The sequence below is a fragment of the Dermacentor variabilis genome, chromosome 1 (genome assembly GCF_050947875.1).
Source record: "Dermacentor variabilis isolate Ectoservices chromosome 1, ASM5094787v1, whole genome shotgun sequence".
In the NCBI taxonomy this organism is placed as follows: Eukaryota; Metazoa; Arthropoda; class Arachnida; order Ixodida; family Ixodidae; genus Dermacentor; species Dermacentor variabilis.
In genome coordinates, this window is record NC_134568.1 from 52,551,055 (window position 1) to 52,574,133 (window position 23,079).

General features: G+C 46.4%; 1 protein-coding gene across 1 annotated transcript in view; it reads right to left on the bottom strand.

The window, feature by feature from the left end:
• The window catches only part of LOC142577953 (cytochrome P450 4C1-like), a 127,413-nt gene extending 114,989 nt beyond the window's left edge, over positions 1-12,424 (bottom strand). Inside the window, exon 1 of the mRNA XM_075687389.1 lies at positions 12,010-12,424. Coding sequence (XP_075543504.1) covers positions 12,010-12,244 — 235 coding nt within the window. The 5' untranslated portion in view covers positions 12,245-12,424. The remainder of the gene's footprint in view (positions 1-12,009) is intronic.
• Between the last annotated feature and the right edge of the window lie 10,655 nt (positions 12,425-23,079).

The window sequence follows — 23,079 nt, forward strand, 5'->3', positions numbered from 1 at the left end:
CTTACTAATCTCTATTGTGGAAATGTTTACTTTGCCCATGCTTAACTAAACCCAATGGCTTCCAGGAGGCCAGAAGAGCCTCAATTGACAGCTGGGCAGATATCTCCACATTCTAATAAAACATGTTCCTTCGTTTCCTTAGCCTTACCGCATCAAGCACATGATTCTTTTTCCTTGGTCTATCTCGCTTTGAAAATATGCGTTCTAAGTCATCTTGATCTCGCTTCAAAAAGTAAGGAGCTTCCCTTGGAGTTCTCATAAATTGTTTCTTTCCTGATTTCGTTTTTTCCTCCTCACATTTTAAAAAAAGGAAGTGAAAAACGTGGAACCAGCCGCTTTCCTCCTTCAGGCTGGTGAGTTCTTCCTTCACACGCACTTCACATGTCGCGCCCTCTCACGGCAATCAAAAGGGGATGGACGTTTCTCCTTTGCGTGCGTATCTTGCGTCGCCGCCTTCGGTGACCCGAACATCAGATACAATAACATCATTTCGACGGAAAGTAATGCTAAGTAGCATGACCTGAGGTGTAAACCTTTCATGAGAAGCGACCATCAGTGTCAAACCTCTAGCTCGAAGGGAATACGATACGAAAGTATCGATTCCGATACCAGAATAGTTCAACTCGAAAGCAGCGTCCGGCTGCTGACGCACAGCGAGGCGAGTCCGTAGTCAGGCATCTCGGCCTAGAAGCCGCAAATATCAGCCAGCCCTTCTTGTTTTGACGCGTGAAATTAGAATGAGGAGAAGGTTAAGCTATATCAAATGTATGCATTTGTGGCCGTCTTCAAGCGCCATCCTCGACAGCTCCGACGCGAAAGCAAAATACGTTTGCTGGCGCCATCGCCACGTAGCCGAGCGGTGTGAGCGCCTCGCCGCCGCAAGCTACGCTCCAGATCCACAGATGGAACATAAACCTTGCCACCAGAGCAAGGAGCTGCATGAGCGTACCATGCAACCAGATATAGAGCTGTATATCCAGCGTCACTTGCGTGCCGGTTCGTCTGCGTCTCCGCCCCCCCCTCCCCCCCAGTGGCGGCTTCTCCGTGATGCATATCGTAGCGCACACGACAATACAGAGACGGGAAGCGCCGACCAACAATAGAAGATGTATTTCCTAAAAGGCGCGGTAAAAGAAAACGTACAAACAAAAAGTATTGAGAAAATACATTTGAAAAAAAAAAGCTTACTGACTTCCCCGTGCCAACTTAGTACATACGGCTGTCGGCGTCTGTGAAGAAAAGGAGACACTCTCGGACATAACATATAGACTGACAATTGATACTACAAAGCGCGAAAAGCCTAATGAAAGGCACAAGGATACGAGACAAACGGATATGTCCAGACGTGAACGGGAGACGACGCTAATGGGACACACATGGGGACGGCACGATTGTGCACTGTTTCGAGTGCTGGGATTCTATAAAGTTGCGGGGCACTGTCGAGCTCAAATGTCGGTACGGAGTGAAACGATCCTCTCTCTAGCAGAAAGCATGGCGCAGATGCGGCTTTGCAGTAGATGCGCTCGGAGACAGACGGTATAGTCGGAGCTATCCTTCCCGGTCACTTGTCGCGATGGTTACGCTTCCGCCACTGTATTCACGCTATGGTTATAGTTGCTTTAGCCTAGTAGACTGTATCGCAACAATCTTCGTTGCCGCGACTCTCCTGGAGATGGATGTAACACAACGGACACCAGCAGTTTTCCTTCTGATATCGTCAATGGTGAGCGGGGCCGGTCACGCCAATCTCCGTGAGTAATGTTTAGTTCTCGTATGAAGTAGTACCCTGACATCGCGGCGAATAACTTGTATCGTAGCCTTCTTGGATGCTACGATAGTATTTACATTCCGCTTTCATCCTACCGCTATATCCTTACAAATCACACGCAGCTCCTCAGCGTGTAGCAGCGAACGACGCCCTCGACGCAGCCAAATACTTTTGGTCTGTGGACAGGAAGACAAAACATGATTTCGAAGGCTTGCTCGAACGCGGTGGCTTCAGCGTCCCGGTCAGATTCAACCCTACACGCCCGGCCTCAAGTCCGGCCGCCGGTGGCACACCGTGCGCCGGCTCGCACGTACCCGCTTTGCAGCGGCGTACGGACGCCACGAATAGCAGATTGTTTGCCATTTCTGTATGAAATTAGGCGAGAAAATGCTGAAGTGATCTCAACAGAATGCATTTTGCAAACGTCAGTGGTTCTTGAAGCGCCATCCGCTACGGCTTCCAAGTGAAAGACTTACATCGCCATCGCCACGGAGTTTGTAACTGAATGTCGCTTGTCAAAAGCAAACAATATAATGTGGTTTCATATCAACAGGTCTGTGTGGATTTGGCGTGCCTATCAGGTGACTATACCCAAGCAAGCATTCTGTCGAAATTGATTGCTCAATTACGTATAACAGATGTTGAATTCCAATGGCAGATCTAGATCAAGTTTTTCTGCTCTGTATGGAGCAATCCTACTCCAATGGCAGAATGGGAGCGTGAGCTGTGTGTTCCAAAGGCAGATTGGGACCAGCCGCTGATCCCGGATTGCTCCACGGAGCAAAAATATTTGCCCCGCCGAAATCGGCAGATTTGACCGGAAGTCCTCGTGACGTATTTCCTTCACCCGCCTCTGCTTCCTGTCACGGTCGCCTGTTTCCGGTCGCGGGCAGCTATGGACGACATGGGAAACGTGCACGCCGCTTCGCGCCGTGCGATTTTGTTCGCGCTCCTAGACAGCTCCGACTCAGACAGTACGATTTCAAAGTCGAGTGATGACCCCATTTCACGGACAGTGAAATGGGGTGGTTGGTTGCGCTTCCAAGCACTTGTTCTTCTCTCTATTCTAGCGCCCTCTCACTTGATTTTCCTGTACTAAGTGCCCCCGCGGGAGCGCACGCATTCCCTTCGCAGATATGATGTGAGCAGGTGAGAGCGATCTCAGTCGGAGTGACGCGCTCCGTTCGTGATCCGGCCGAGCGCTCGCGATCTACCATTGGAATTCAACAAGAGTGTCATTCACTGGCACTACAATGCAGGTCGAAACATCATGGCCATATAAGAAGGTTGCAAAGCATATGGATCAAGTCAGCCCGAGCAGTGTTGGTGTATGTGCCATGCGTTTGTGTTGTTGTTGCTCTGTCGTGTATAGTATGTGCGAAAGTGCTCTATGTTGTGCATACTATGTGCGTGAAATTGTTGTGTTTTGTTCTGGCGCGACCTTCCCGTACGGAGTGCGCAAAATAGAACTTCAGCTTTTTTTTTCGACAGCTTTTAGTGCCATCTATTGGGCCGCGCAGTAACTATACGTTTGAAGCCTCTCCTGGTGGCGCTGAGCGGGTTGTTTAGATATACGTGCGTGTGTGTGTGTGTGTGTGTGTGTGTGTGTGTGCGCGCGACGAATTGATGTATGGATATCCTTATGTTTACGGAAGTTCAACACCGCGATGTTCTAGCGATGCCTTTTCCGATTGTATCCCTTTTCGCGCTTCTACAGTGGTTAGACCGACGCTCCGCCCGAGTTATTACCATGATCAGCCGGCCGTGAACGGCAGGTGATAAGAATGGTAGATGAGGGGAAGGCATCGCTAAAATATCATGTCGTACTTGCACCTGGTTCCTTGTATGCGCCAAAGAAAGCTTAGCGAGATTTGTTATTTTTTTTCGCAAATATCAGTAACGCACACTATGCTTATGAGGCGTGCGTTGTTTTCCAGCTGCGAACTAGCCCAGTTGGTAGGCCTAGTCGCATCCATCGCTTCGTTTCGCTTGCCTGGAGTCGGCCATGTTGGCTTTGGAAGGCAGAAACCGTTCCTCCCATGAATGAAGGAGAAAAGTTGCTCCATTTAAAGACGAACATAGGAAAGTCGTTTCTCCCTTAATGGCGCAAGGGTCCCTCCTTTTTTTCTTAGAGTGTTGGGTGTATGTAGTTACTCAAAACAGGTTTCTTTTCCATTGCTGCCATCCACGAGATCATCTCAGCCTCTCCGACTTTGGGTTCGACGTGCTTTGTTACCATTTTCCTTACCATAACGGTCGCATATTGGCTGGTAAGCTTCCGAGTGCTTTTTCTCCACTGTGAGTCAATGGCCTTCCTGTAGACTCTTGCAGCCCATTTACTTTCGTCCATATTCCTCAGTTGTTTTTCAAATTCAATTTTACTTTGAGCTTCCCTCACTTCGGAACTTGTCCAGCCCATATCCCCATGCGCAGCTTCATTTGTAGCCTTCCCGTGAGCGTCCTACTGACCTTTCGTTGCCATCGAGTCCTCATATTAAGTGGCCCTGGGTCGCGACACTGGCGACACAGCGGCCCCATTTGACGACGCCAAGAAGCTCTATTATAAACACAGCCTCCAAACCGCTGCCATTCTTGTCGCCCTGAAACTGTAGAGTGAGCGGGTAGTGGACATTTGGGCTTCTTGGTTCATGATCTTCGTGTTTTATACCGCAGGCGGAACAACCAGAAAAAAACAAGGACAAGACTAGACTAAAAGCGCTTTGTGTCGTCTTGTCCTTGTTCCTTGTGGTCCTTCCGCCTGGGCTATGCAACCCGAAGATGTAGAAGTGGGGTACAGCAAACATGGTAACGGATGAATGAGAGCGCGTCCCAATGGGCTTATTTTTCTGAAGTAAAACTTCTATCTTCACAGCCGGTTAGCACAGCGCGCGCTCTTACTTTTAACACGTAAATTGTTTCCATGCGACGCGACTCACACGCTAAGTGCGCCAAATTGCCAGCTTCCATGAGGGAAGTGGACAAATAAGGGTGGTACTCTGCCTTACTATGCACGCGGCTGCCCACTAGTGGCTAGAGCATCGGTCTATCGAGCTGGTGAGTCCGGGTACGAAACTAACTATATTCGAGACTATTTATCTCCAATAATGTGAGAAATGAGGCGCGCGAAACGCCTAACGCGCTCTCTACGTAAGCGTCCACTCGATGCTATGCAACTGTATCAGCACCGCAGTTTAAAAAAATGGACTCGCCCACCCCCTAATATATATATATATATATATATTGTGGTGCATCCATTTCTTATAGATAATTCGCGACTTTAGTGCGATTAGCAACTGTATTATGATTGCTGCGTAATTTTTGATGATGTGGTATAAGAAAAGCGGCGCATACCCAGTGATACACACCTGTGACACACGATGGCGTCCGAAAAGCTTATTGAAGAACGGTACCACCGAGTGGTACATACCCAGTGACCCAAGTTTTAGGAAAGAGGTTAAATACATACATACATACATACATACATACATACATACATACATACATACATACATACATACATACATACATACATACATACATACATACATACATACATACATACATACATACATACATTTAAAAGGGCTTATAAGTGCGGATCTCACAGTTTCTGTGGTGTTGGGAGGCGATAGTGCCGTTGAGCGCGACAATGCCCCAATGCTGACACCGGTCGCGGCGGCGGCGGAGGCATTTTTTTTTAAAGCGATGCTTTTTATGCCTACCTCCTCCGGCTTTTGCGTGGCTTGCTAGGTTTATCGCAGGGAAGGCTCATATGAAAGGGGGGGGGGGGTCTTGGCGCTCGCACGGGAGCATCGTGGCTGAGGGCGAAACTAGAGGCGTGGCTTTGCGTGGGAGTGGAAAGGTGCCCAGGAGCTCGCTGCGTGATAACGGGTGAATACAAGGTGTCATTACTAAAGGGAAAATGTGACAGCCACCCAAACGTAGCAGATTGCTACAAAGGAAGCTGTCATTAAAAAGATTAACTCTCCGATGGTGGGATTTTATTCGAGGTTCCCCAGAGCTGTTCCCTTATGTTCAACTCACGAGGCAGTAGAGGCAAACATGTAACGACAGATTAAAAATATTATCACTCTTCAATTTATGCAAGAGAACCATTTGAGACGCTTGGAAGTGAGAGCGCGCCTGTGTTCTTATTCTTCTCCGTGGCAGCTAGCGCTCTGAGGCTCCACGTGACAACACAACGCATTTGGGACCATCCCCAGTTAATGCATTACACTCTCAGGATCGGACAAACTCGGTGACAGAAAGGATGCGTCAGGCGTTGCATGCTGGGTTATGACACTATAACCAAGAGGAAAACACGCGTTTGCGACGAAGCTCGCGCACAGCGGTTCGTCTCGCATTTGTGTCTGCGCTGGATTGCGAGACGCAGCCGTGCAACTGCAGTGCAAAATGACGGAGCTTCAACTAGACAAGCAAACACCGAGACAAGCACAGTATGGTGAAAAGGCAGTGTAAGAATAACGCGCTTTGACATTAATCTTTTATGGTTCCGCCACAAAGTATTTTTTTAGTATATTTTTGAGACTCATGACACTTAATGCAAGGAGCTATTGCCGTATACATCACGATTAGGGCATGACACGTTACAATGAGAAAGCGTTGCATGATCCTGCTCGCATTTGTATACATGAGCAGTCTTCTAAGAAGGAATCTGAGTTGCCCTATGAAACAATGCACCACTCATTGCTGCTTGGGCAACAAGCTTATGCCAGCAGAAGTCCTTTACTGGGGTTCATCGTAAACTCATTTGGTTTTCACATTCAGGTTACTTTTGAGCAACTAGGGCGTAGAAGCGCTGCTGATCAAAATTGATAACATTGAGCATTATTACAACACTCTTACTAAAGCATCCAGGCATTACAGTTCAGTGAGTTAGCGTATGATTTGTCGCACACACCGGGAGTACCATGCTGGATGATGGCTCAAGTGCTCAGTCAATGTGGCCATAATGAGGGACATATAACACACTGATAAATAAAAGGAGCAGCACTGCCAATAAATGCACTTGATTTTCTCCATCTACCCTGCTTCGTTCATGTCACACATTTCTTGTTAACGTGCTTAAACTACGAATCTGCTAATGGCATTATTCAGTGAAACATGCGGCCGCTTAGAATGCAGTGTAACGATGCAGAGTGCAAACCTAAGTATGTATAGAGAAAAAACATTATGGAAGAACATTTGAATAAAGAAACTTTCGAAATGATTGGAATACAAAGATTTGCAAGAGAACTGACGTTGAATATTGAATCTTATCGTGTGTTCCTAAAGAAACAAAATTATGGGTTTTACGTGCTAAAACCACTCTCTGATTATGAGGGACGCCGTAATGGGGGACTCTGAAAATTTGGAACACCTGGGGTTCTTTAACGTGCACCTAAATCTAAGTACACAGGTGTTTCCGCATTTCGTCCCCATCGAAAGGCGGCCGCCGGGGCCGGGATTCGATCCCACGACCTCGTGCTTAGCAGCCCAACACCACAGCCACTGCGCAACCACGGCGGGTGTTTTCTAAAGAAAAAAAAAACAGGTAGATAGATCAGTGCAAATTTAGCCAAGTTCCCTGTGGAAGAACACTGTATTTCGCAAACATCTTGAGAACAAATATGCATGAATACGCTAACGATGCAAGAGGCTCGATCAGGTAACTAACGGATATCCCGCAGTAAAAACACAAACAAACAAACAAACAAACTCAGAAACTGAGGTTCGAAGAAATTATTTCCGAAATTAAGGCTTTTTTTAGAGGCTCGGTGCTCGGTATTTCCTGTTGATATGGGCGAACAACACACTTGAGGAGGCCTGTTGAGGAGATCGTGGACTTGAAGAGACCTTGAGGAGGTCATCTTTTCCCGCGGGCGCAAATAGTCATTCCTTATTCTGTGTTACGTACCCGACCTTAAACTCACATTAATATGTAATACAGGGCCCATTATGAAAGTAATGCGCATTTCCTGGGAAAAATAAATTGATTGACCGGACCTGTACAAATGGTTAAAATTCTGCAAAATACTCTTCCCCTGCATCTTCCCCTGCACTTGCGGAGACGTGTCTGCCACGCCTGGAAGCCATTCCGAAAGTTCTCGACGGGAATGTCTCTCAGGAACGCTGTAACATACTTTTGGATGTTTTGCACGGTCTCCCAATGCTTTCCTTTCAGCGTTCTCTTCAGTCGGGGAAACAAAAAAAGTCGCACGGAGCCAAGTCAGGGACTGTAGATGGGGGACTGTAGATGAATTGTTGCTCCGGGCCAGGAAGTTGGTAACGAGGAAGGACGTGTGGCTGGGGGCATTGTCATGCTGGAGCTTGACCGTGTCTTTGATGCCAGCCCTCACGCGCGCGACCCGGCGTTTTAATCTCTTGAGCATCTCCAGGTAAAAGGCTGAGTTGACAGTTTCTCCCTGCGGCACAAGCTCAACATGGACGATTCCTCGGGTGTCAAAGAAGACAGTGAGCATCATTTTGATGCTCATTCGCGCTTTCTTGGAGCGGGGGGATGATTTTGTGTGCAACTCGCTGCTCTGCCTTTTCGATTCTGGGCCGTGCTCGCACATCCAGGATTCGTCTCCGGTTACGACAGTGTTAAGAAAGTCCGGCTCATTTTGAATCAAATCCAACAATTCTTGACAGCGCAAAACTCGAAGTTCGTTCTGATCTTCCGTCAACACTTTCGGTACAAGCTTCATGCAGACCTTGCGCCTTTGCAGATCCTCGGTCACTATCCTCGGTCACTATCCTATGTACCGCGAATGTCGACATGTGTAGGACAGAACCCTCGCCACATTTGCCAACTGGTTTATGATCGCGTCATAATAAAATCATGCGCATTACTTTCATAATGGACCCTGTATACTGTTGCGGAATGGAACACGAATCGAATAATGCCTGCAGAAGTCTTAATCAAAATTGGCAATTTTCTGACACCCCCACGTAAATAATAAGCTTAGCTTATACGTCCAGGCTACGTTCAGAACAAGGGTTGAGGATGCATGTGCTTCATTAATCCCCGGTTGTGGCAGCCGCATTTTGATGGGGGAAAATACAAAAACACTAGTGCACTTAAGTGTGCGTTAAAGAACATCGGGTGGTCAAAATTAAACCGGAGCTCTACATTACCGCATCTTTCATAGCCACAGTGTTGCTTGCGGACGTTAAACCTCACGAAGCAATGTGCCAATAGTGGCGATGAGTGTGAAATCATAGAGTTCCATTGGCTAAAACGTTTGATGATCACCGAAAACGCAAGACAAATGAACATTATACGAGTGTGCTGTAAATTGAGTCTTAACCTTCTCATGTGTAGAAAAAAAAGTCGCAGTTTCGCCCCAAAGGCGAAGCATCGATTGCGATAGCGAATTAGTAGACAGCTATACAACGCAAGGATAGTAGTTTTATCAGCCGTATAGACTCGTAAACATTCGCTGATTGACTAAATTAAGAAGCATGGTGTCAAGAGCGCACAGGAAAACAAAACACATCTCATTCGATGAGTGCGGTTACTTCCTGTGAAAACGCTGGTGTTAGGAAGATTGGCGTTCGTGCTAAGCGTTCGAACTAAGCGGCGATAATGCAGCGCACCCGAAGCTATCCTCCCTGTGACACCTATATAGCCCCCCTCCCCCCCCCCCCCCGGTGTCTTGCGCGCAGGGGAAGACGGTGCGGTTCCTTTCCGTCTTCCTTCCTTGCGCGGGCAAGCTCCAGCCACCATCATCGGCTCACCCTCGCACGCTTTCGCTGTCACCTACAGCATACGGTGCATGGCCACGGTGTTATTACACTTGGACTTTATACGCAAAATCACGGAGACGCCGACGACGACGGCGAAAATGCGCCGGAGGGTCCATATAATTGCTATCGCAATAAATCTTTCGGTGGATTTCTTTCGAGCTTTCCGCATTTCTACAACATGAAGTGTGCCTCTGGAGTAAAGAGGCAGTAGCACGCGAGCGGTAAAGAGTTATTATGTAATGACTTCCAACAGCGGCAAAAAGGAACGGACGTAAATAACACCTATTATTCATATGGAAATAAAGAAACATACAAGCATAATAGCAGATGCTCACGCGAAAGGACGTTTACTGCTTTCCCGCTTTCTTCTACGGAGAACACAGCACTCGTAAATAAATTAGGTTAGGCGTGGAAAGTAAAATTTTCTTTCGTCTCCTTTACCTTCCTTTAGTATGGCAGTGGTTTGTAACGAGACGCCACATCTTTTCTTTCCCTTTAGGGCTATGTGATCTTCTGTGATTTGGCAGTTTATAAACACGCGAAATAACGTTATTGCATAGAATGAGACACATTCCGTGTTAAAAAGAACCTGCTTAAAGAAAAAAGAGATATGCCAAATTTCTGCGCTAGTCGACGCACTCATTATCTTCTTTACTTATTACACTAGGCAACATGGTGAAGCTCTGCAATAGTCAAGGCGTGTGCGGAGTAGAAATAATGTGACAGTCACAGGCTTTCGGACCTCCGTGCCCCAAACTTGTCACTAAATAAATTAGTGTTCTAGTTAATATCTTCCAAATGCGTTATTTACGGCCTGTGAGACAAAGTTACGCATAATCATAAACAAATTAAGTTTAAAGGCAAAACACACTTTATCATTTTCGAACTAACTTAGTACCAATACTACAATCGCATTATGAGACACGCCGCAGTGGGGTACTCCAGAATAATTTTGACCACCCGCATTCCTTTAACGTGCACCTAAATCAGCCTGCCTACCGCTAGCTGCAGGCATCTTGGATGTACGCGCAGAGGACTATTCAAGTTTGCTCCAAGCCACTGTCACGGATCTCCAAGTAACAATCGGGAAAACAAAACGGACTGGGCACCGCAGTCCTCTCGTTTCTCGGAACCCTTTCCAGTTGTGACGCAGTGAATACAAAGGAGGCAAAAGAAAAATGAAATATGCATGAAAATGTATAAGAGCAAACAGAATAACGCACATACAGTGTTATCAAAACAAGTTGTTCGTCAGACGCACTGCAAGAGCGTCACTGTTCGCCCGACAGCTAGCTCAAGTGGGTAAATGCCCAATGGTTTTTGTGGGTGTCATTCTTAAGACCGATGAGGGCAATCAATAATTTCGTGCAAAGTGAGGTGCACCCAGCTGAGCGTCTGGGAGACAAATATAAGGTGACTTATTGCTGCACAAAACTTCTTTCTGCATCTCAACGACGACGACAGCTTTGTGCTATTATTCAGCAGCCATCTCTCTGGGGAACACGTATGGTGTGTCAATTAACCAAATTGTTTCTGCTCAAATGCGTAAGGTAGGGCAAAATTCAAATTAAGAGAGCATTGGCCTCCACCTGAAAGAAGAATGAAGCCCCAAAAGGAAACTCAGAGCGGGTTCCTCAGGAGGAAAATTTTGAAGTTGAAGAAAAATTCGTCCTAGTCGAGGGAGTAGAACTCGACGCAGCCGCTATCACTGGCAGACAACCATACTACCAACTCTGATAACCAATCGGAAGTCTAACCGATAGCAAGATCAAGGCGAACGAATAAAGAACTCGAAGCCCGATAGAATAATAATCAACCCTAAGAGGGTTCCACAGAAATCTTCAAGGTCAATGACCATTAATTCAAGAGAAAGTTTGGAGCCATCCGGCCAGGAATAGTGCGAAGATGTGAAAGTTAGAATCATTGCATTTTGAAACCTCATGACATGTGCTTCACACAGCATTTAGGAAGCTGCAGATAATTACGCCCAGTTTTAAAGCATGACGATAGGCTCTCTGAAATTGATACTTGAAGCGATCACCTGAAAAATTCTTGATGAGATTTGAATTTCTCGCACTACGTTCTAACGTCCTTTCGTAATCACGAAGTCGAGTTTGTGGTAGCGAAAGCAATCGATTTTGCAATCCTGACGTCTTGTTGTTATGAGAAGTCCTGTTCTACTTTGATAACACAAAACGGCGGCGGAACGAGACGTCAGAATTAGAGAGCTCTTCGCTATTTTGGGACACTCGCATTCATCTTTTCAAATTAAAAGAGCAACTTCTTTATTCTTAACCTAACTTCATGTCACTGCAGAACCGTAGCGACCAAAATGAGGCAAAGTTGTCAAACAGTGGGGTACACGGCAAGCGGTGATGCTTTTGTCGCTTTTGGAAGAAAGCATTGAAGTCTGCCAGCGGAACAAATCAGCTATACCATCGGCGTGGTGCTACTGTTCAGCCAATGTCGCCGCCGATGCCGGTACTCACCCGTGGCCGCCGTCTTCTGCGTGATGACGGAGCGCCGAGATCGATACATCTTGAGCATGGTCCAGAAAGGCACAGCGTCCGGAGGGCCGGGCAGAGGCTTCAGCGCTTGTCGCACGCGCCACCACTGCCGTACAACGCCGAGCACCCATGTGACGACGCAGAGTAAAACACTGTACGGAATCCAAACCCGCAGAAAGTACGCGACGAAACCGAAAGCCTGGGCCGTGGTCGCCATTGACTCCGACCGCGTGTCGCCGCCGCTGCCGTCGTCAGGCTCACTGTGTCCGGCGGCGCTCAGTCGGCGACACTTTTAAGAGAGTTGGGTGGAACGAGAAATGGTAGCGCTTCGTCTTGGTGTAACCCTTCGCAAGCGGGGCATCGAGAATCGCATTACGAGCATTTCATCCTCCCCCATGGCTTGTCTTCTCATTCATTCCTTCGAGACGAAAAACCTTACCCTCCTCTACGAACCCTCCGCTGCGCATCAACACCCCTCCCCTCCTCCCCACATCCACGTTCTACACTCACCGGCCGAACTTTTTTCCTTTCATTCATTCGACACGAGAGCACCCCTTGAAAAGAAACTCCACAAAGGCGGAAAGCTGGAAGCGTTCGCTTGCGGATGGGAGAGCACGCAACTCACGCCTACATTGTTTAAGGAGAGGGAGGGGGAGGGACCAGCGCCTGCCTAATCATTGAGAGCGTATAGGCCTGGCGGGAGAATTTAGATGGAAAGCGCATCCGCCCCGAAGAATGGCTTTTGTGCGCTGCTTTGGGACTACGTGGTCACTTTTTCAAAAGTAAAGATGGGAAGACAAAGAAATAATTTATACAAGGAGCACCGGGCTGGAATAATAGCAGAGTGTGTAGAAAAATACTTAGGACTTGTCATGGCAAGTTTCGTGCATGGCTGGAGAAGAAAATAAAATAAAAAGAACTGGACCGGGGGCACCCCTTATTTCATATCTTCAACGAAAGGTGAAGAAACTCACTTTTGGTTATCGAAAACTCTGCAAATGAAGACGCGTGCGGCCACTTACCCTGCGATTTCAGATTAGAAGTCTTCCCTACTACGTCGTATGATAGCGACACACACACAACTGATAACATCAGCGTCTTGTTCTCTCCAGCATGCAAAACACGTCCCGAGTCGTTCTTAGAGAGGAATATTTGAGACGTGAAGTGCGGCGTGGTAAAATAAACAAAACACGACGCCAGCAGGCTTTGTTGGAAGTTTCCTGAACTCAAATTTCCGCTTTATTTTTCTTCTGACGCGTTTTCGTAATGTGTGACTAAAGCCTGCGAAGTTGTCCTTAGTTTTCTAAGAATCACTTTTGCTCAACGTGGTGAATTAGAGCTCGCTGTTTAGATGGTCATGGCAAACATAAACCGTTGTCTGCACGCGGGCAGGTACGAGCATGCCTGAAGTAGCAGCAAAATTTCCTCAAGCGCGGTCGCTAGAAAACGTGGCGAAAATGTATAGAAAGAACGGTTTTGTACGCTGTGTCGTCAACCTTTCCCTTAGTTATTTAAGCTTCCAGAAATTAGAATTGAGCGTTTCAGGTAAAAACAATTATTACGAATCCAGCTTTCATTTAATTTTCACATTTTTGTTCGTAGAGTACAATTCTTACTGAATAAGCAAATGCGCAAAAATAATATAGGAAAAGCATACGAAACTTCAAAGATGTCTGGCTATCGGTTTCAGAGCACGCAGTTCGTCCAGAACTCACTGTGCTGTGAAAAGAATAGACGAGCTAATTTGCTTCAATTTTCGAGCCTTCATTGGGGCTGTGAAATGGCGAAAGTTGCCGAGTGTACATTAATAATCGTTTTGCGAAAATTTCCTGTCCCTGAATAGCGCAGGATCCTCAACAGTCAGTCAATCAAATATACGTGGTTAATAGGGGGTGAAGTTAGGAGCCAACTGCAGTAACACGACATTAGCCGAAGCAGAATTTCTCACGTACTTCGTGGTAAGCGGAACGCCGATTCCATTGTCTTGCCTCTTCGTCGGTGGGAAAAGCGGAAGCATTTCAATCAGATGAACTTGACACGAATTAAGAAGGACGTCACGCACTTTCTCCAAACCTGTGCTTCAGTGCTCACCGCTAACCTTTCCATCTTTGCCCACTCGTGTGCAAGAAAGCCATTCTGTGTATTTGCGAGTACGACGTAGGAAAGTTCTCGACACTTTATGTGCAGCTGTCGCTATGTGGCGGTCGGGTGAACAGGTAACATGACCGACAGTACGACGCAAACAGCCGGTCGGAAGCGGTTCCGCAAAGCTTTATCAGCTTTTATGAAATGCAAATTCCGTAGCGTATAGATATCTCGCGAACAGCGCCAAAAATATCCAAGGACGTCTTTGAAAGCTGCGGCCACCTTATTCGAGCCAGCAAAACAGACTAATATCGTAGCACTTACGTGTGCTTGGCGGACCGTGAAAAAAACCTACCTCTCTCGCCTCTCGGGTTGCGCGGGCCGAAATCGTGCTTAATTTCGTGAAAGCGGACAAATGCGCTCTTGAGTCAGTCAGGGAGCTGTTTGCACTTACCTGTGTAATATAGGAAGCGTAATGGCGCACCCAGCGTCCTCGACTGAAGTCACCGGAAGTAATTAAGGGATCGTGTCCGGGAAACCGACATTTCGCGACCTTGTAGCGGCCCTTCGCATGAACGAACGCTCGGCAGTAAGCCATTTTTGGGATTAAAGTTGCTGCTTCTTTTTTTTTTCTCCCCCTAAAATTCCTGCCTGTAGGACCACGAACTACCTACCAAAGAGAACCGGAGAAATCTTCTGTGGATAAGCCCCATGTTTAAGTGTTTTTCTTTTCCGAACTGCGTGCAAAAAAAAAAAAAGAAGCTACGTATATCATTGAAAATTTCATACGTTCAGCTAAGTGCTACAGGCGCTTATCTGGCTTTTTCTATCCTAGTTGCCGCGGTCTTAGAGTGGTTTGTGCAAACAATGGCTAGTAAGCATAGGAAGGAACAAATTGAAAGCACCTCCGGCAAGCATGCTTGGCAGCGACCACTTCGCGCAGTCGTGCTTCGACTGGACGGGAGCATGAATGAGGCTGCTACCTGATGTTATCGAGGTGGTCGTAAATAACCTGAAAGACATGAAAAAGATAAGAATATAGAATTATCTGACGTTTATAAAGGCGTTAATATTTTAAGAAATTACGCGTCGCTGAAACATATATGTTTTCCGGCTCTCTCGTTTCACTGCCTGCTTTCATCGATGTCTGTAATATGCATTCGTGAGTCCTTGCAGAACTTACTGTTAAGGAATCAAATGCGCCAACTATAAAAGTAATGTTACCAACAGATGCGTGTAGCTATTCGGTTATTCCAGCGACTGTAGGCGGCGCGAAGGTATACGTCAAAATGGCTGCCGGGACGGTGATAAGGCGATCTCGTAAGCGTGGGCATCTCGAGCAGCAAAGCACGTCAGGCCCTCTGGATTTGCTGCAAACCATACTTTCTCTCTCGCTAAGGAGACGCAAAGGCGTGTAAAGGAAGACGAAGCTACATTCAACGCAGAGGTCTCATCATAAGCTGCGGCTCAAGTCCATTAGAGACAATTTTTGCAATGGGGAGCGCAGAAGCGTTGCGGAAGAAGGAGACGCGGACAGGAAAGACGCTCACTTGCGACTAAGTATATGTTCAGATACAAAGCACCAGGAACGTTATTGCGCATGCGCTGTCATCGAGAACGGTAAAAAAATTTTTTGCACTTTTTATATAAATAAAATTTGCCTAACAACGGGGCATGCATCACTACATCAATAATGACAGCTGTAGTGTAGGTGATAGCAACAACGGCGCGTACAAGTGGCCTGACAGAAGTCATACAAAAAAAAAAAAGATAACTTCGGGGGGGAAAGTGACAGAAGAGGGGAGCGTAGAAATTTCAGCCAAGGGCGAGCAACGTAAATTCCTTATCCGTCAGATGCATTGATCGGGCACTAATACAAAGGTAAGCATAAAAAAATTATGGGGTTTTACGTGCCAAAACCACTTTCTGATCATGAGGCACGCCGTAGTGGAGGACTCCGGAAATTTCAACCACCCGGGGTTCTTTAGCGTGCGCCTAAATCAAAGTACACGGGGGTATCCGCATTTCGCCCCCATCGAAATACGGCCGCCGAGGATGGGATTCGATCCCGCGACCTCGTGCTCAGCAGTACAACACCATAGCCACTGAGCAACCACGGCGGATACAAAGGTAAGCATGAACGCGAATCTGACCAGCCTCGAGGATTTCGCTTCCGAGTCTGCCTTTAGATCTGCTTATAATCTCGGTTTTATCGAAAAGGGGCTTACAGCCACAATCCCTGCAGTTCGCAGTAAGGTGCGCGGAGTTGCTCAGGGCCTTTTAAGATGAAGAATGTTCTCTTAGCCTGCCATTTAGACAGCGCCCCGTCTGCCCAATGTAAGCTATCCCACAGTCGAGTGCTATATCATGTACCACTTCGGTAGCATAGGAGGCGAGCGGTTTCATCTGTTTCTTTTCACAGGTCTTGTTCTTGTTGTGGCCGTTTTGCAAAGGCGCACAAGCGAGAAAGCTTGAGAGGAACTGTGAAGACGAGGTCAACGCCGTGTTTTTCCCGATCCTTTCCAGGTTGTGTGAAATCCTTCTGTCTCTGAATATATACTTAGTTGCAGGTGAGTGTCTTTCCTGTCCACCCCTTATGAAAATGGCCATTGCCTTTATGTTTCCTTTATGTTTCCTTCTTGTGCCCTATGTGACCTTTATGATTCCTTGTCTTTTGTGTGACCTCCTGGACGGCAACTTTGTGTGTACCACGCGTTTACTCATCCTAACGTATACCTCGAGGAAGTGACCTTTATTAGACCTCTAGGATGTGTCCTTTATGTTTACGGCAGGATGTTAACTAGATGTGCACTTTCTGTTGCCTGAGTGTACACATGAGTGCACATGTAGGTGACACAGAGTGCACATAACAACTGTCTGTGCTTATAATACAGGCAGATTTATATGTACTGCGTGACAGCCGCTGATACACTAAGCAGAGTCATTGTAAGTACTAAATCTGGACTTGTCCTTTCATTTGCCCCGAGAAAACAACCGTTATTATAATTCTTGTAGGATGTGTCGTTTGTGTTTACGGCGGGGTGTTACCTAGGTGTGCACTTCAGTGCACACGTAGGTAACATAGAGCATTAATCTATATGGTGCACTCTATGTTACCTACATGTGCACTTGAGTGCACATGTAGGTAACAATGTGCGCAGTGAGCATCTTTTGCAAATTGTACAGTCAGATCTATCTTTACTGTGTGTTAGTCACTGGTAGATTCAGGGAAGAGGCACTATTTGCCCCCCTCACACTAGAGGCTTGCCGACAGGCACTAATTGTTGCTTTATTGTGCGGAAAATCGAGCATGCCGTGAAATAGGATGATGTATAGTGCCTTATGCCATGGATTCTCTTTATATATAAAGTATTTAATAGTTTTTCAACCTGCTATTCTCCAGTAGCAAGTCAGATGCAAAAATCTGAAGTATTCAACCTAATATGCAAGAATTGCATGAAAGTTTTGTGCCAGCTAGGCTATGAAATAAAGTTGATTGAATGTTTCAGACGGTTCGCGTACCAAGCGTCCTTCATGTTCATCGCAGGAGATCACCTGGATGCTCCGCTTCGCCTGCAGTTCGGGAAATAATCTACTTATATTATATATCTGGCCTATGCAAAAGTGCAGACATCGGGGCTTTTGTCATTGGGGATGATTGCAAGTTTATGGTGTGCTTGCTGGTACAAGAGAATGATTTTTTTTGCTGCTAGCACAGTGCAGTGCGACTTTTACCACACAGCTAGGCACTAGCACATCTGGCAGTGAGCGCACTGTGGCTTATGCAGTTTGTAAAATTCTTTTCCTTGTACCCTTCATGACATCACCTTTTTCAGTACAAGAAAGTGAGCATTATGGCTTCTCGTTGTAATTAATATTATCACAGAAATATGAGCACTATGTTACCTGTGTTACCAGCAGGATGTTACCTGTGTGTGCACTCTATGTTACCAGGCTGTGTACTCTCTAGAGTGCACATCCAGGAAACGGAGTGCATCAAGTAATTATCTTTTAACACATGCTGCAGATAGCTCATCTACCTGAAAGATGTATTAGCTACTGGCGTACCAAAGTAAAAAAAAAATTACCGACGATTACGTTACTTCCTAATGCGAAATTTGAGCGCAGCAAATAAGCTGTTTAACCTTTTCGATAGATTGAGGCAAAGAAATCGAGCAACACATGTATGCGCTATCACAGAATTTTTTTTTATTTTTCACACGTATTCCTTTAACAAAGACTCCACTAACAGTTCTTGACAGTCATGAAGGAAGCTTTGTGGTCGGAGAAATAGACTGATATATGTTCGACTTGGTACACCAATGCTTGATTCTCAAAGACGAGATCTATACAAGTGCCTCGCGAGGTTGTCACAGCCGTGGGACGCGTTACGAGCGAGAGGAACGGGATGTTCTCCCGCATAAGTGTTAGGAAATTGCTGTTTGTCTTTATGTCAAGCCGCCACCGATCTGGCTCTCTGATTGCCACCGCACAGGGCGAACGGCAGCGGCAATTTCGGCTCGGGCGGTGCACATATACAGATCCGCCGCCACCGATCTGGCTCTCTGATTGCCACCGCACAGGGGTTGCATTGGAGGAGGAGCGAAGAAAGGAATTAAGTTCGAGCCGGCGCTTTGACAACCGGAGACTCGCAGGAAGAGGGGGGAGGGGGGCGGCGTGTACACCCAGCGGCAAACGATGGGGGCAGAAGCGCGCGCAGCAAGCGGACAACACGATAAAGGGAGGAGGGAAGAGATAGCAGCGACTGACTGATGCCGCTGACGCCGATAGTGAGTCAACCCCAGCTGCGGAGTTGGTTTCAGGGACAACGCCGCCGATGCCGACACAAACAATATGATACCCTCGCTTCCGCAGCGCTAAGAACCAGGTCTAGCCGTGGGAAGGTGGTCACGTATTCGTCGACGTGCCCGGGCCTACGTGAAATAACCGGCGCGTCGGCAACTGAAGAGCACCCTATCCGCCACACAAGAACAGGAGGGGGGGGGGGACCCTTTCCTCCTCTTTCTGCATGGCGGCGACGGTGTTCTATGCAGTCACGTTATCTTGACTCTCTAGCGGCGTCAGCGGCATCCAGCGGTATCAGTCGGTCGCTGCTAGCGCTGGGGGGATGAAAGGGGGGCGGAGCTGGTTACGAGGCCGACGACAACGCCGACGACGACGCGAAACCCAGGAACGGACGCCAAAGAGCTGCGCTCTAAAAAATGGGGGGGGGGGGAGACCCGCTCTATCTATATTGGCCGCATTGACGGCGACGCGCCACCAACAGTACATACGTACATCAAAGCCTCATTCAGCGAATTATCTATCGCGACAAATAACAATTGCGCGGCGGCTGGAGACGCGGTGGCACGACGCGCAGTGTTGGATGGTTTGCGCTACATGAACCGAAAAAGGGGCGGGCCCCCCGGGGCCAATCCACCGCTTTGCTGCGAGCGTACATGAATATACAACCTACCATTTAAGTAGCTGCTGGCGGTGTTATATTGGTTTCATGATAGCCTCATTACACGTAAATATCTAATAAGTACGTTAGGATTGTCTCTATATTACGCTCGTAGGATTTCTTTGCAGTCGTCAGCGGGAAATGCAAGCGCTGCCACCTCCAAAGCTGAACTGGAGCTGCCGCTTACTTTCAGAACGCCTATCGAAAGAATATAGTGAAATTGAATATCTGTAACGTTTCTGATTCTCTAAACTGAAAAAAAAAAACTTGAACATTGGGAGACGCTGCCACGGCTCCACCTCAAAACCGTGGTCTTCGAAGCTCTTTGTAACATGTTGCTTTTTCTACGCTATTTCTTTTTTCAGCCGTCGGCCTTGTCATGATACGTTTTCTCTACTACTCACGCAAATTATACGCAAAAGTTCGCTCACTAACCAATGCAGAACCTGCAGTCGATGCTAAAATTGCCTTTCTTTTCAGAACTGCGTGCGCTTGCTGTAGAAAGATAGCGAAATGGGCGAGTTCGTTACGATTCATCGTACGCTTAGCAACAGCGCAATAGCAACGCGGAAACAAGGAACAAACACTCCGAAGAAGTAGCGCCGTGTTGCTGTGTTTCTTCCTTTTGTCCGTGTCGCTTTCGCGCTGACCACAAGTACGAGTCATTGCTTTGTTGAAATTAGCAGGGGTAGAATTAGGGCAGCGCGGATCCCGTAAATGCTTGCTTGGGCGTACAACTGAATGATTTATAATTGTCAGTTGGCTGAGTATGAAAGTTGTGTGCGGAGTATGGCCGTATTTGTTTGATTACGCGAGCGTGCAAGCAGTACGCCTGTTTCACTTTGGGCGAAGTTCCGCTGCCGCTGTCGCATTTATTCCTTACGCTACGAGGAAATGTGGTTCCAACTATTCAAGATAAGGCCTCGCATTCTCAAAAACACGCCACTGGGCGCCATAAGAAGCGTGCATATGTGTGGTGATTCGGAATTTCTGATCGGTGGGACTCGCAGCTATCGCGGCTTCTCGTACACCGTCCGCCATCCCAAGCAGAAGGAGTTTCACATGATGCGCGCTGATTGTCTCGTGTCCGCCGACAAAAGTTCGCGCATAGATCGTCTAAAATCTCTGTATATGCTTTTAAAAAAACAAGGCAGCACACCACGGCACTTCAAACATCGACAAGTTTTGTTTAAATAGCTGCCATCCATCCAGCTACGACTTACCCTGAGTAACAAATTTAAATCTCGAAGTCCGTGCTTTTGGAAACTGCACGCCCTTAAAGCAAATTTAGATCTCGGAGGCTAAAGTGACTTGTTAGCCGTAGTGCGGCGCTGCGGCAGTGTGAAGATTAGGTTGCCTCGGTTGCCTCGATGTGCGCCCGCTCTCCGCATGCAGGCGCACAAGAAAATGGTGGCCTCGCTAGCAGACGACGTGGTTGTCCTCGCCCTAAACGGAGAGCGGGTGCGCGCGCATCTAGGCATAGAGTTTCTCACTATAACACCTAGAGGGTAATCTGGCGCCACCGTCTATGGGAGTTTCTTAAGGGGGCACCGTGCCGTCATGGGAATGACGGTATATGTGTCTGCGAGGCTCGTGTTGGCTGGTGTTGTAAGAGGCTTCGTCTAAAACGTGGATATGGCTACGCAAATAACGCGTTCTCAAAGTAAAATCTTCATAAAATGTTTCCATTCACGCATATTACATCTTTACTCACCCACGATGCATGACCAAGCGAAGAAAAGCATGAACAGACGACCAACTGTTTCAAAGCGAGCGCGAACCTTGTCGTCTGTCCTCCAACTTTAGCGGCCCGCTGGTACTTTTTACGTAACATGTAGTCGTACACACAATAACAAGTTCTCATAGTTAAACAAAACATGTTTTCGCGTAATAATAAAGCTAAAACAGCTTTTCACGTGCTGTTCTAGTAGAAAATGAATCATTGTGACAGACGGAACGGTACTTGCCAAGCGCGTCTTCAAGGTGTCCTGTCTCTACGAGAACGATGCCAATCCGAATCCACAATATACCGGCATTCCCATGCATACCACAGCGCAGCAGCGTCAGAATCAGAATCAGAATCAGAATTTATTGTTAGAATTTGGGTCAAATTACATGTATTTAGTATGCAGGAGGAGGTCCCATAGTCAAAGACTGTATCGGGACCTCCTGTACAAGAATAGTTATGATAATTGACATCGCAAAGCAATAGTAGCATATAATAAGGTATAATACAAGCAACAGGAAATGGACGTTAACAGAGCAAAATACAGAATTCATTACAAATAATAACAAGGTTTAACTTATCTCACAGTAACATAAAAAACTGCATGTAAAAAATATACCAGTAGTTTATTTACAAGGACAAAAACAATCAAAAAAAGGCAAAAAAAAGCGAGAAAGAACGAAAAAAAAAACGGTTACAGTAAATTTTCTGATGAGTTTGTCAATAATAAATGCATTTTGAGTTCCCTTTTGAATTGGTGTAAAGATCTTCTATTTTTCATAATGAGAGGAAGAGTGTTCCATACAGATATGGAAGTGAATTCCACGGTTTGTTTACCGTAGTTAGTGCGGATTCGTGGTAAAAGAAAATTGTTATTTAACGCGAATCTAGTGGTACTATTAGTTGTCAGGTTAGATGGTGAAAATGTGATCGACGGTAGCTCATTATGTAGAAGTCTGTAGAAAAAAATACCTAGGTTGTATGTAGTGAGCCCGGAAATAGTAAGGATGTTATTCTCGTGTAGTAGGGAAGTGGCATTAGAAAACCATGAACTATATGTAATTATTCTGATGGCTCGGTTCTGAATTGTTTGTAAAGACTTAATATGAGTATTATAGGTGTTTCCCCAACATATGATCCCATAAGTAATGTGAGAGTGGACGAAAGAGTGGTAAAGTGAGAGCAACGTGGTACGTGTGAAGTAAGGGCGTGCTTTAATTAAGATGCGTATACCATAAGCTATATTATTTTTTATGTGAGCAATATGATTGTGATATTTCAGATTACAGTCAAGTAGAACGCCAAGGAAAGATGAACATGAACTTGGATGAAGGCAGTGGGGACCAAGACTGATAGATGGAATGGACGCTATGTTTCGCTGATGTGAATAGAATACAACAAATTTAGTCTTAGTTTCATTAATAGATAACATGTTAACGTTACACCACCTCCGAATATTTTCTATGTCAGCATTTAGTTTGTTAACGAGAGATGCGATATCTTTATGAAAAGTAAATACAGTGGTATCATCAGCGTACAGAATGCATTTTGTCGAACAAAGACAATTAGGCAAATCATTAATATAAACTAAAAATAGGAGTGGCCCCAGGATAGAGCCCTGAGGCACACCGATGTTAGTAGTTCGCTGTCGAGAATAAGCACTGGAAACTGAAACAACTTGAACCCGGTTATATAAGTAGCTTTTTAGTAGCGAAAGGGCGGGACCGCAAATGCCAATTGCTTCGAGCTTAGAAAATAGGATATTATGATTAATGCT